The 14,886-nt window shown below is 41.1% G+C and overlaps 1 protein-coding gene across 1 annotated transcript in view; it reads left to right on the top strand.

The window, feature by feature from the left end:
• ESYT1 (extended synaptotagmin 1) overlaps positions 1–14,886 on the top strand; it is a 165,761-nt gene that overhangs the window by 116,678 nt on the left and 34,197 nt on the right. Inside the window, exons 19-24 of the mRNA XM_068267626.1 lie at positions 474–650; positions 1,985–2,067; positions 3,195–3,243; positions 10,945–11,034; positions 12,784–12,879; positions 12,978–13,049. Coding sequence (XP_068123727.1) covers positions 474–650; positions 1,985–2,067; positions 3,195–3,243; positions 10,945–11,034; positions 12,784–12,879; positions 12,978–13,049 — 567 coding nt within the window. The remainder of the gene's footprint in view (positions 1–473; positions 651–1,984; positions 2,068–3,194; positions 3,244–10,944; positions 11,035–12,783; positions 12,880–12,977; positions 13,050–14,886) is intronic.

Raw genomic sequence — 14,886 nt, 5'->3', positions numbered from 1 at the left:
CCCCGCAAACGCAGACGGATCCGTTTTTTACTTGGGTGAGGCTGGCTGCTATTTTGAACATTAGTATCCGGGACTCCGCTTTTCATCAGGTTTGAAAAACGCAGCCACGGATACGTTTCCGGACCTAGTGTGGACCAGGTCTACCTCTTCATTGGACCTTTTTTTTTTCATGTTTGGAGTTAACAGCATTTGTGGTATCCTCAAGCACATGAAGGAAAGTTCTCAGGTCAGGTTAAATTAAACTTTTTAGTCCATGTGGAACGCTAACATCCTGAGAACACAATTCCCAGAATGAAGCATGGTAGTGGAATCATTATGCTGTGGAGATGGTTTTCACCTGAAGGACAGGAAAACTAGTTTGGTTTGAAGGCGAGATGGATGGTACTAAATAATCATTGCAGGATTTGGAAGAATAACTTTGATATGTTATCTGTGGCATTAGTCTTCATTTTCTTATGCTTCTCTATTCTCAGAATTTGCTTCGTGTGTTCTTGATTGAAGCTGAAAACCTGATAGCAAAGGATAACTTCATGGGTGGGATGATTAAAGGAAAGTCTGACCCTTACGTTGTAGTGCGGTCTGGTGGCAAGTCTGTGCGCACCAAAGTGGTGAAGGAGAACCTAAATCCTCGATGGGACCAGGCTTTTGAGGTATAATCTGTGCAGAGTGTTTCTTTTACAGGGGATTTGTGAGTGTTTTATGTGACTTTTGACTTGGGTGCTGAAGCTAGAATCCATGTATTAAGATTTCTTTTTCTCCCTGGCTATGACACGCCATACATAAAGTCTCTATAGATGACCGTGGGCGATCAGTTTGTGTTGCACTTCACATTTAAGATCTTCCCTTAGTTACTATTATTATTAGTCCTTATAGGACTCTGTAACCCTCCTCCAGCCTCAAGTACTTAAACGTGCACTATTATTTCTGCTGGACTTCCCTGGTTATCACATTGTATGGGCGACATGTTGATGAATCTACTCAGTGACAAATTCACTCGTAGTGCTACATATACTCCTGCTTCAGTATCAACAACTCTGGCTAAATGTAATGCTGAAGATTTCTACTGCTCCTGCCCGATACTAACCCTGTCCACTTCTTTATCATGTTACACAAAAATCTGTAATGTTAACATGTAAAAATGTATTCTCACCTTTAGGAAATTAAATTCACATATTTGGCCTGGCTTCCTTTTTTTGTCAGCAGAAAATATACTGTTAAAGTGGATCCGAGATAAACTTTTACTCATTGCATAATTGTGTTCCTTTCATATACTTTATAGGGCATTCCTCAAGCCAAATACTTTTTTGGTTTTGTTTTCATACTCTAATTCCCTATAAACTAAACAAGTCTCGCCCACAGCTTTTCACAGTGCCTTGGCACTGTATCAAGTGCTTATGGGAGCTCAGTCTGGGCAGGAGGAGGAGGGGGAGGTTACTAGCCATTAATTTCAGAGGCAGAGGGGAGGAGGAGAGAGGACTGAATTTACACACAGGCAAGCTGATAGCATCTCCAGCCCTCAGCCTGGGACAATGTGACAAACAGAACATGGCTGCCCTCATTGTATCACAGGAATAAATCATAAACTTTTGAAGCTGTTTGCAGCTAGATATGCTGTGTAAACTATTTAAACTTTAGATAGGATATATAGACAAGTTACTTGTTATAGTTAGTTTTTCATCTCGGATACGCTTTAAAAAGAGCTGACATGAGGAAAATAAACAAACACTTGTGCACAACCAGCGTGGAAAAATAACATATGCTAACACTGAATAATGGTTTTATTACCATAATAAATGTGGGAGCAAAGCCACTTTAACCCTTTTGTCTGCAAAATACCTAATATTAACCCAACCTTTGCCCTTTGAATAATCTAATGATCTATCATTATTTTAAAGCCCAACATACAAATGTGTACCCCCCTGTCCTTGCTGCTTCTCATTCTTTAAGTATCTGTACAAAGAATAACAAAATGTTTTCTCGGCAGATCTTGGTCACTGATGTCCCTGGACAAGACCTTGAGTTTAAAGTTTTTGATAAGGACATTGACAAAGATGACTTCCTCGGAAGGTCAGTACAGCCTTTATTTGAAGAAATGGTATAGATTGAGCTAAAAAGGAACATATAAATAATAAGTAACATATTTGAAGTGTTCACTTTTGTGTACAAATTAGTTATGTTTATCACATTATTTTTTAAATCAGGTTCTTAAAAAAAAGACTATAGGAGATGTCACTATGATTTAGGCTGGTTTCACAGTGGGACGTTACAGGCGCACGTTAGAGCAGCCTGTAACGCAGCCCACCGCACAGTAATGAAAAATCAATGGGGCTGTTCACAGTGCGGACGTTGCGTTACATTGTAACGCTGCGTCACAAGACAACGTACTGCATGCAGTACTTTGGACGCGGCTGAGCCGCGTTAGACTGCTTGCACATGCTCAGTAATGTGGGGGAGGAGCGGAGAGCGGCCAGGCACATGGCTAATTAATATGCACTGCACGTTGTGACGTGCAGTGTTTACTTCCTGGAGCAGCCGCTCTGTGCGGCGATTGGCCGGCGGGACCATGTGATGCCGCATGCGCACAAGAGTACGCATCACGGCATCACGGACGCCAGAGTGAGCTGCACAACGCGGCTCACTCTGACGTCCAGATCCAGCACCACCAGGCGTTCCGTTAGGGGGACGTTATGCGACCTTAACGCCCCCTCTAACGCAACGTCCTGGTGTGAAATTAGCCTTAATGTTGTGATTTATAGGTAGAAATATTACCTCTTGAGTCCTTTCACACCAGATCCTAGTCAAAAGGTCACATGGTTGCTGAATACAAGAGCATTGTTGTAGAAGTCATAGGAAGCTGCAGGTAGAACAAAGAAACCATATTGTTTACAGTCACATAGAACAGTGCTTCCCAACCGTCCTGTCATCTAAAAAACAGTGCATGTTTTTTGGAAATCCACAGAGGCAGTTAATCAGCTCTGCTGAGGCTCTAATTACCTCACCTGTGAATGTTTGTGGTTTTCTGCAAAACCCGCATTGTTGGTGGAGCTTGAGGAGAATACCTAATGAGCATATATTGCTGACCCATGTGAGCACATTTTCAAGCACATTGATAGTAGTGTATTTGAACTTTCTTAAAAACAAATGTTTGTTTGTGTTGTCTAGTTATGACAGGATTTTTTTTCTCTTTTTTTCAGCTGTAAAATCCCAGTGAAGAATGTTATTAAACAGAAAACTATTGATGAGGTAAAATTTTTCTCCATAATCCTATTTCAGACTATGGCAGGTTTAGGTTAGCCGTTTCTCACCATGTTGCCTTACACTCACAGGCAGGGCTGTAGTGTCGGAGTCGGAGCAATTTTGGGTGCCTGGAGTCTGAGTCGAGAAAAAGTGCACCGACTCCGACTCCTAATGAATTTAAACTGTAATTAAAATAGAAAATGTGATAAAATGTTCTATTTCTCAGATAATAGTCATCATAAATAATTTATATATACAGTAATAGCTGTGCTTAGTCCACAAAAATGAAATAAACCAATCAAAATTAATTACTTGTGCTGCTTCAATAAAGCAATCCCCGTATTGATTGTGACTGTACAGTATATATGATGTGTACACAGGAATCTCTTATATGCTGTATACTAAATAACATCTATGCTGTAAGAATAAAGCCTGATGTGTAGCTGTGTCACTAATAGAGATGGTCAATGAGATGGAAATAATTCTGCGTTGATGCTGATTTATTTAAATGTACGAACTCTCTTTGCTCATGAAATCAAATAATTTGATATGTTAAAATGTGGTTTGGTGACTACGAATTAAAGGGTACCTGAGAGGGATGAAAAGAAAAGTCTTATACATACCTGGGGCTTCCTCCAGCCCCCTTCAGGCCAATCAGTCCCTCGTTGTACTCCTCCACCACCTGGATCTTCTGCTATAAGTTCCGGTAATTCAGCCAGTCAGTGCAGTCCGGCCACGTGCCGCTCCCACAGCCAGGAACATTCTGCACAATAGTGCTGCGCAGGTGTAGTACGCTCCCAGCGGCGGAGTGTGTGCATGTGCACTACGCCAGACTGGCTGAATTACCAGCAAACTGTAAAGATTGAGCCAAAATATAATAACATACAACACCATGGATGAATTTTACCAAAATTATATATAGAAGAAAAGAGCCATCCATCTAGCATAAGGCAATCAAAATTGCATACAATAAGTCCGCGAAAGAATGAACAATTTTATTGGGGACATATCCCTTTAAAAACAATTAAAACATGGCAAGGGATACAGGTCTGGCGTCATCCAAATGATACATACAATAATGATCATAATAAATTACATCCATTGATATGGTATAGTATACAAGGATAATGAGGCAAAACATTTTTCCAAATACACTCAAAGACCTAAGCGCACCTAACACCATCTGTATCTGGCTGCTCAATTGGTCACAGGGATAAATGCCCGTCAATAGTGAGAAAATAGATAGAGTGCTTACCACCAAGATCCCCGCAGGACAGTCAGGCCAGTACCCCCCGCCGTATCTCACATGTATCGCAGACCCCTCTGCTTCGTCGGAGATAGTCAGTCAGGGCAAGGAAACCCCCTTATATCGTATTATGTAGCGCACAATAACGCTGCATCTGCCGCGTCTACTTCCTGCTGGGCGTGGCCACGCCCCGTGATGTCACCGCGCTGTGCGCTCCAGCTGGCGCACTAACGCGATGACATAGTTGCTGAAGATGGGCAAGTGTATTTGCCCATACTCCGGACCGAAAATATGTCAAAAAGTTAAAAGAAACAGAAATAATTAAATAAATAAATAACCTAAGATCTAACCTGGACCTTGTGCTAATAAAGGCATCTCTAAACAGTTATATTAGATGGAATTCAACACCCATAAATTCATGAATATAATAACTAAATAAATTAATAATAGTTTAATAATAGCTATCACAATACACCTCATACATTACAATAAGTGCATACAATATTTTTGTGCTATAATTATACACAATATATACAGTATCACCAATCAAGGTAAGTTAACAATTAGGTTGAAAGTCCATAAAGTGAATTATTATAACATATTATAAATAAGCATATAAGTGTAAACAGTGAAAAGACTTGTATGATTTAAAGTGCTGATGTGTCGATTCCAGTGGTTCATACAATATTTGATCTTCTTGTGTAAAGTGTCCTAGTGCAATCTGAAAAGTTGATATATAAAAAAACTAAATAAATAAATATTCATATAAAAATAAAAATACATGTCAATTCTCCAACAGCATCAGGCCGCTACTCACTTGCAGCCCCATGCGAGAAAATTTACATCTACTTAAAAAGTGCCCATACCATATTCTAGTAGATGATACGGTGATCGTTACATCTTGCCGTTACTCACTCCCGGCATGTGTAACACCATAATTAAGTTATAGTGATAACCAACCTTCCACATTGTGTCACCTCGCAATTATATTATGGTGATATCTCACCTTACACATTGTGTCACCAACTAGGTGTGTCCTAAAAAGTGCATGGTGCATGAAACTAAACAAGTGAAGAAAGTGACTAGTGCTAAAAATAGTGATCGGTTCCAATCTAGTGATACTCACCTGTCAATTGCATTTGTAGAAGCGCATTTGCACAAATCTATATAAGTCTGAAAGAAAGTATTTTAGTATATTAAAACCCATTAAAAAAGACCATAGATATCAAGGCATGGTAAAACATCAGCCACCTTCAACAAACGTCTACTGAGGGAGATAACAGGCAAAGCTGAATTCATCATTCAGTCCTGCCGGGCTACGAGTTTGTAATTTGTGAATCCATCTCATTTCGGCACGAAGGAGTTTGTTGATTATGTCTCCCTCTCTGATATTTGATCTAATATGTTGCAATCCAGTGAACAGCCAACCTCTTAGGGATCCTCCATGGCTATTAAGTGCATGTGTTGCCAACGTTGTTAGGGTTTTCCCATTCATTTTATCACGTCCAGCCAATTTTGCTACAGACACGTGTTTTTGCAGCCTCACTTTGAGCGCATTTTTAGTTTGACCCACATATTGCCACCCACAAGGGCACTGCAATAAATAAATAACAGCAGTGGTTTTGCAATTAATAAAATCATGTATATAATATTTTTTCCCAGTATTTTTGCAGTTTACATATTTTGTTGCCTTCATGTTGGGGCAAATTGAGCAATTTCCACATGCGTAGCTCCCCTTAATCCTCTTACTATTAACTGATCTCTGAAAGTGACTACTGCACAATATATTTTTCAGAGTGGGTGCCTTTTTGGCTGTGACGCTAGGGTGTTCGGTCAGAAATGGTTTTAATTCCCTATCATTCAATAAAATATTCCAATGTTTGGAAATGATCTTATACAGATCATTCCATTGGCAATTGAACGGGGTAGTAATTCTCACTTTCCCATTTTGATTCTTGTTTTTGTTAGATCTCTTTTTGGGTTGTAATAATTCAGATCTAGGGGTTGCTCTTGCTCTCCTCATTGCTGTCTCTAGACATTTTCTAGGATATCCTCTTGCCTGAAAGCGCTTCTTCAGAATTTCAGCCTCAAGTTGCCCCTGAGCAATTGCGCTTCACCCTAATAAATTGGCCTACTGGTATATTCTTTTTCAATTTTGTAGTATGATGGGAACCATATTGTAACAAGCTGTTAACTGCTGTCGGCTTTCTATAGATGGTGGTGGATACAGAGCCCGTGGGTCCTTTTCTTATTGTTAGAACTAAAAATTCAGCCTGATTCTCGGCAATTTTATATGTAAGAAATAGATTTAGATCATTTTGGTTCAATACCTGAAAGAATTCGACACAGAGATTGCGTGGTCCTTGCCATAATATTAATAGATCGTCAATGAATCTATACCACCCAAGTATGTATGGGTGGTAACGACTCAACGCCTCTGACCACACGATCTCCCATTCCCACCAACCAAGATAGAGGTTAGCAATCGAGGGGGCACACTTGGCCCCCATTGCAACGCCCCTTACCTGCAGGTAATACTTTGAATCAAATGTGAAGAAATTATGCGTTAATACAAATGCAATCATCTCCAGGATGAACTCTTTTTTTCTTTGTAGTCAAATTACCCATATCTAAAAAGTATCTAATTGATCTTATACTTTCTGCATGTCCCACGTTGGAGTAAAGAGACTCAACGTCACATGTGACAAGTAGGGTGTCGTCAGACAACTCTAGACCATCTAGGTGATTCAGTAAATCGCCTGTGTCTCTTATATAGGACTCCAAAGATATCACCAAGGGCTGTAGAAACGAGTCAATGAATTTACATGCTTTTTCTGTCATGCTTCCTATCCCCGAAATAATCGGTCTACCAGGGGGACATGAGGCATTCTTATGAATTTTAGGAAGCATGTAAAAAGTTGCAATGGTCGGTTTTGGCTTCCACAAAAATTGCAACTCCTTATCCGAGATGATACCTTCCATCTTTGCTGTATCAAGGAGAGATCTAAAATCCACTTGATAACGTTCAAGTGGATTGCAAGGTAATATCCGATAATATTTTGTGTCAAAAAGTTGACGCTTGGCTTCCCGCAGGTAGATCTCGATTGGCCAAACCACCACGTTTCCCCCCCTTATCGGCCTCTTTTATGAGTATGTCTGTTCTAGTACGTAGTGACTGCAACGCTTTCTGTTCCAAAGGGTCTAAATTGCTAAACGATTTCCTAGGACTACCAATAGTCTGCAAATCTCTGCACACGAGATCAAAAAAGATTTTTATCTCAGGTGTAAATGATGGCACAAATTTTGAGGGAGGCCTAAAGCCAGAATCACTCACCTGACAATTCTCATTCTCTTGTAGTAAATCCAATAGATCATCCAATGCTTGCTGATCCTGTATGTCAAATCCTAGATCAATCATTTCCTGATTCTGTAGGGGTTTAATGCCATACATTTTTTTTAAGCGTTAGACGCCTGCAAAACAAAAAGATATCATTTAATACCTCAAAGTGATCCATCTGGTTATTTGGAGCAAAGGATAAGCCCCTAGATAAAATCTTAATTTCATAGGGTGATAATGGTTTTGCTGATAAATTAATCACTTGTAATACCTCATCATCAGTTTGATGTTGTCCATATTTACATTTCTTGACCTTTGGGTCATCTCGATAATCTGTAACACGTGAGGAGGAAGCCCCCTGTCTCCCATAATGAGTTCCTTCGATATCAGATCCAGCCACATCGCTAGAATCAGACACATATGAGGTAATACTACTACCCCGTGGTTTCGGGGGTTCTTTGTCAGGGGGAACGTCTATGGGATTTTTGCCCTTTTTGGGGTGTCTTTTCTTTCTTCCCCAGAAACCCTTACCCTTAGGATTCCCGGAATGTCTCCATAGGAAAGCCTTTTTGAGACTATAGTCCATCCTGTCTCTATCCAGTTTTTTCCTTTTGGTATTAATAATGTCTTGTTCAATCTTGCTCAGTTCTTTTTTGAGATCAATCATAAAAGTCTCAATCCTGGCTTTAGGTCCTATCTGAGTGATTTGATTTTTTAGATCTGTTATTTTGCTCTTCAAATGATCAAGTAGTTCTCTATCATAATCAAGAAGCATTTCAACAATGATATGAGAGCACCTAGCTAGCCCTGCTTCCCATAATGGCTGAATTACCAGGACTCATAGCAGAAGATCCAGGTGGCAGAGGAGGACAGCGAGGGACTGATTAGCCTGAAGGCGGCTGGAGGAAGCCCCAGGTATGTATAAAACTTTAATTTCATCTGTCTCAGGATTACTTTGTTAAACAGTAGTACTATACTCTACATATGCACTCCCCACAGAGCTGCAGGGAATCCACTGAGAACATTGTGCATGTTGAACACAGAGGTGTTGTCTATCACCCATAAACCTGGTTCAGATTGTGCATGATGAATGTGTAATAGACGAAGAATCGCCTAATTCCCCTGCAGAGTACCTGCACATCACTCTTACATGTACCCACAGTTACGTTGCCTAGGGCCTGATAGATGTTCTTTGTTCCGGTGTGTACCTTTTACAAGTACTCTTACCAAGGACTAGTTTTAGTATAAAGGGAATAAAGGGAATAAATATGCCAATCTAAATATCCTTCTTACTTCAGTTGTCTTTTAAAATTCCTAAGCGTTGGCAGTTAAGAAACGAATTTCATGTTATATACTTTCAATCAACAAGATTGTAATATGCAAATTAGAGGAGTCTGAGTCAAGGAGTCGGAGGAATCCTAAACGGAGGAGTGGAGTCGGTGGATTTTTGTACCGACTCTACAGCCCTGCTCACAGGTCATTGAAAAAGTTTGTTTTGTAAAACAAACTTTCACTTTGACCCGCACAGTTGACCACTAACATAGGCCATGAGATCGGAGACCACACTGGTGTACATTCACTGTCCTAGTGCCAAGCCTGCAAGCTGCAGCAAGATACCAGGGATGGTTGCACACATGGGAGTGCACAGCAGTGCAGAATGGGAAATGTGCTGCATGATTGTTAGCTCACTGGCCTATGACAGGAAGAGGTTAAAGGATAAATGGGTTCTTTACACAAACATGCTGAATTAACCTCAGAACACCCCCTGATCTATAATAAAATTATGGTTATCCATGCTCTGTACAGGTAAGTGAAACATCTGAAATCACAAAAGAAAAATGATTGACTCTTGGGTGCATGCAAAAATAAGTCACAAACGGGTAAGATATATGTAAGATATACCTGTTTGTGACTTATGATAAAGTTTTTATATATAGAAATTGTGTTCTATCTATGTCTAGAATTTTGTATTAAAGATTTTTCTATTTTTTCGCATGCACCCAAGAGTCAATCCTTCTTTTTCTTGTGCGATTTCATAATTATGTTGACATTATGCATGCGAAAGGTTCATGTATATTTATTAGCTGAGGTATGATTATCAATCCATTATATGGCTCCTTCTATGCACCAGTCTGACCATTAAGTTATTTTGTGAAAAATCTGGTCACTCTCAACAATGAGCAGTGGTAACACTAAAAGCGATAAGGCCCATACATACCCCTAATAGGATTCATGTATGCTAATGAGAACCTAAGAGAGGCTCTCTAGTGCTCTCTTCCTGGCGAAAATTTGTATTGCAAGGCATTGTCCCCACAAAACATGCTTCTGCACATGCGTGCCACAACACGAACACCGAGCTGTTTAAAAAAAAAAAAAAAGCTGCATCGACCATAGACTTGCATGACTTCCGGTCGCCACATGTCACTGTGTATTCTGGCCTCTAACGCGCTGTTGCCCGCGTGTCAAATTTGAGACTTCTGGTGCATCGCATGGCACCAGGTGTGAAATGCCCCATAGACTTTCATTGGTTTAGTGTTGCACTGCGGCAAAACAGGAAAACACAATGTGCCAATGTGAAAGGGGCCTGAGGCCTAAAGGGAGCAAGGAGGCATGTTGGAAAGTGGTGAGAGGAGCAGACTGCAGCCCCAGAGGTTTACTGTCTGCTTGTAAAGAACAACAACATGCAAACAATGGGCAGTCAGGGTACTCTCATATTTCTTCAGGTGGTCAGAAATAATCAGTAATGCCTTATAACTGAATATTAATACTGGTGTAATTTGTGGTTGATTTAGCATATTTATACATTGACTTCTGTTATAAATGTTATTATGCATCTATGTAGGCAGCTGTATGGCAGCACAGGGTCACAGTTAAAGGGGACAACTGTAGTGAGAGAAGCCAAGCTGGGCACATCACTACTGTGTATATGTAAAGGATTTGTGTCTTCTCCATACACGTGTGTCTGCCACGGGTGTTTGTCTCTTACAAACAGCAAGAAAAATAGGCAAACTTTTAGACTCAAATCAGTCATCAATCAACAATCAATCATTTCAGTATTGATATTGCTATTATGCATAAACATAACTATACAAATATAATTGTGTAATATTTTAACTCTCTTTAGTGGCTGCCTTTGGAGGAAGTGAAATCAGGAAAACTCCATGTTAAAGTGGAATGTTTGTCTCTTCTGACAGACCCTACTCAGCTAGGACAGGTAATGCAATCACACACTGCTCAGCTAGGACAGGTAATGCAATCACACACTGCTCAGCTAGAACAGGTAATACAATCACACACTGCTCAGCTAGGACAGGTAATGCAATCACACACTGCTCAGCTAGAACAAGTAATGCAATCACACACTGCTCAGCTAGAACAGGTAATGCAGTCACATGCTGCTCAGCTAGAACAGGTAATGCAGTCACATGCTGCTCAGCTAGGACAGGTAATATAATCACATGCTGCTCAGCTAGGACAGGTAATACAATCACATGCTGCTCAGCTAGGACAGGTAATACAATCACATGCTGCTCAGCTAGGACAGGTAATACCAATCACACGCTGCTCAGCTAGGACAGGTAATGCAATCACACGCTGCTCAGCTAGGACAGGTAATGCAATCACACGCTGCTCAGCTAGGACAGGTAATACCAATCACACACTGCTCAGCTTGGACAGATAATACCAATCACACACTGGTCAGCTAGAACAGGTAATAGCAATCACACGCTGCTCATCTAGGACAGGTAATGCAATCACATACTGCTCAGCTAGAACAGGTAATGCAGCCAGAACAGGTAATACAGTCACATGCTGCTCAGCTAGAAAAGGTAATGCAATCACACACTGCTCAGCTAGGACAGGTAATGCATTTACACACTGCTCAGCTAGGACAGGTAATGCAATCACATGCTGCTCAGCTAGGACAGATAATACCAATCACACACTGCTCAGCTAGGACAGGAAATGCAATCACACGCTGCTCAGATAGAACAGGTAATACAATCACACACTGGTCAGCTAGGACAGGTAATACAATCACACACTGGTCAGCTAGGACAGGTAATGCAATCACATGCTGCTCAGCTAGAACAGGTAATGCAGTCACATGCTGCTCATCTAGGACAGGTAATGCAATCACACGCTGCTCATCTAGGAAAGGTAATACAATCACGCACTGCTCAGCTAGAACAGGTAATGCAGCTAGAACAGGTAATGCAGTCACATGCTGCTCAGCTAGAACAGGTAATGCAGTCACATGCTGCTCAGCTAGGACAGGTAATGCAATCACACGCACGCTGCTCATCTAGGACAGGTAATGCAATCACACACTGCTCAGCTAGGACAGGTAATGCAATCACACACTGCTCAGCTAGAACAGATAATGCAATCACATGCTGCTCAGCTAGGACAGGTAATGCAATTACACGCTGCTCAGCTAGGACAGGTAATGCAATTACACGCTGCTCAGCTAGGACAGATAATACCAATCACACACTGCTCAGCTAGGACAGGTAATGCAATCACGCATTGCTCAGCTAGAACAGGTAATGCAATCACACGCTGCTCAGCTAGGACAGGTAATGCAATTACACGCTGCTCAGCTAGGACAGATAATACCAATAACACACTGCTCAGCTAGGACAGGTAATGTAATCACACGCTGCTCAGCTAGAACAGGTAATACAATCGCACGCTGGTCAGCTAGAACAGGTAATGCAATCGCACTCTGCTCAGCTAGAACAGGTAATGCAATCACACGCTGCTCATCTAGGACAGGTAATACAATCACACACTCGTCAGCTAGGACAGGTAATGCAATCACACGCTGCTCAGCTAGAACAGGTAATGCAATCACACGCTGCTCAGCTATGCTAGGAGGTGCACTAACATGGCTACAGTCATTTTGCTTGTGAATGATATTCTTTTTTTGTAAATGATGAAGTGACTGTTTGGGTTTTAGGTTCTGTTGGTGAACAGCATCTCTCAGCCATCAGACAGTGATGAGTTCTCAAGTGCCCTCTTGACTGTCTATCTAGAGAGAGCCAGTGACCTGCCGGTAATATTATATTACTTATTTTCTTTTCCATTCATAATTATTCCCAGCTTTTTGTTTCCATGCATTTCACCATAATATTGCATCTCTGTGTTTAATAGATGAAGAAGGGGGACAAACCTCCAACTGCAAGTGCAGAGATAACTGTCAGGAAAACTACCTACAAAACCAAGGTATTACTATATCAATCCCTGTTCCTGTTTTATGGTTTCCCTTGTTATTCTCTTGTCTAGCTTACCTTGTTACTTGTGCATACACTATACTGATGTTTTTAAGTGTAATTGCAGTCAAAATTTCAACTTTTGCCCCAATACATTTGGTACACTTACTACTAGGAACAGAATACTTTTTTTTTTCCTCATCAAAACTGTATTTATTGAGAGGTTAAAGCATACAAAGTGCAACAAAGTCGATTGTAATCAGAGCAAAGAAAAAAAAACATAGGAATATTATCCAAGACCATACAACAAGCAATTTCAGCCATAAAACACTATGCAGGACAGATACCACATCTAAGATACAAAACAGTTAAGGCTGTAAATTAACCTACTTACTCCCTAGTTCCTGTCTCCATCTTGCAGCGGTCACGACCGCACTTCGAAGTTGCTGTGAGCAGAGCACATCCTGGTCCCTGGTGTATTATGCTGAGAGATACGGTGTTCCCAGCTCTGCTGCATGCCGGGAGTAAATCTGGGCTCTGCTAGTGGCAATGTCTCAAGACAGTCTCCAACAGACACTGCACACTGCTGGGTTCCACGGATGCAGACCAAGGAGGACACCACTTCTCCAGATAAGGCATACAAAAGCTCGCTTGGCCTTTGCAAATATTCATCAGGACAAAGAAGACTTCTGATCTTCTGTGTTATGGTCAGATGAAGCAAAAATTGAATTGTTTGGTCACAATGATGTTATCTTCATTTGGCGTAAAAAAAGGAGAAGCCTTCAACCCAAAGAAGACCATGCCCATGGTCAAACATGGTGGTGGGTACCCAATGCTTTAGGGGTGTTTTTCAGCCAATGGGCTAGGGCACCTAATCACAGTAAACAGCACCATGAAAAAAGAGCAATACATGAGGATTCTCAACATCAGGCAGACTGCAGAGAAACTTGGCATTAGGCACCAGTGGCCACTTCAACATGACAATGACCCAAAACACACAGCAAAAGTGGTAAAGAAATGGTTAGCAGACAACAACCTTAACGTTTTGGAGTGGCCCAGCCAGAGTCCTGACTTGAATCCAATTGAGAATCTGTGGAGGGAGCTAAAGATCAGGGGGATGGCAAGAAGACCCTCCAACCGGAATTCGGGATTTAAATGAGCATTCATTAGCTCAGGTGTGCAGCGGGGACATAAGGGGTTAGTTACTCATAATTCCACGTCCTCCCTGCGCTCCAAATAGCGTGCACGTGTCCAATTGGACGCTTTGCAAGCCTCACTGCGGGCACTTCCTCCTTCAAGTCGGAAGGAGGAAGTGCATGGTGATGAGGGTTGCAACGCATCCAATAGGACACTTGCCAGCTATTTGGAATGCAGGGAGGATGCAGAATTATGGGTAACTAACCCCTTATGTCCCCGCTGCACACCTGAGCAAATTAATGCTCATTTAAATCACAATTTACTCGTGAGAGCATCACTACTTATTATATTTTGGGGGACACCTATGTCATTTCATGTCAAAAAATTACTTGCTGGTTGAATAAAATTAACTTTAAGTCAAAATTTGCCAGGGGTAGGAATAATTATGGGCAGCACTGTATATTGTAGATGTTAATACATGAGTACTGAGCCTTTTCTTTTCTGTTCAGGAATTTGTTTTAAACTTTATAAAGTGCTGACATAATATAAATGAGATCCAAAAGGAGCATCAAACTTGAGCCATCTATTCACACTTTTTGGTCTACGTGGAGTGTTGAGAGGAGTGTTGTGTAGTGTGAAAGGAGGCTGCATCAGCTCAATCTTCCATAAAAGTGGATATTATTATAATAAGAGTTCCTCACGTTTTAAGGTCT

The sequence above is a fragment of the Hyperolius riggenbachi genome, chromosome 2 (genome assembly GCF_040937935.1).
Source record: "Hyperolius riggenbachi isolate aHypRig1 chromosome 2, aHypRig1.pri, whole genome shotgun sequence".
NCBI classification, from domain to species: domain Eukaryota; kingdom Metazoa; phylum Chordata; class Amphibia; order Anura; family Hyperoliidae; genus Hyperolius; species Hyperolius riggenbachi.
The sequence above is the reverse complement of the archived record's forward strand: the minus strand, read 5'-3'. Positions and strand labels throughout refer to the sequence as shown.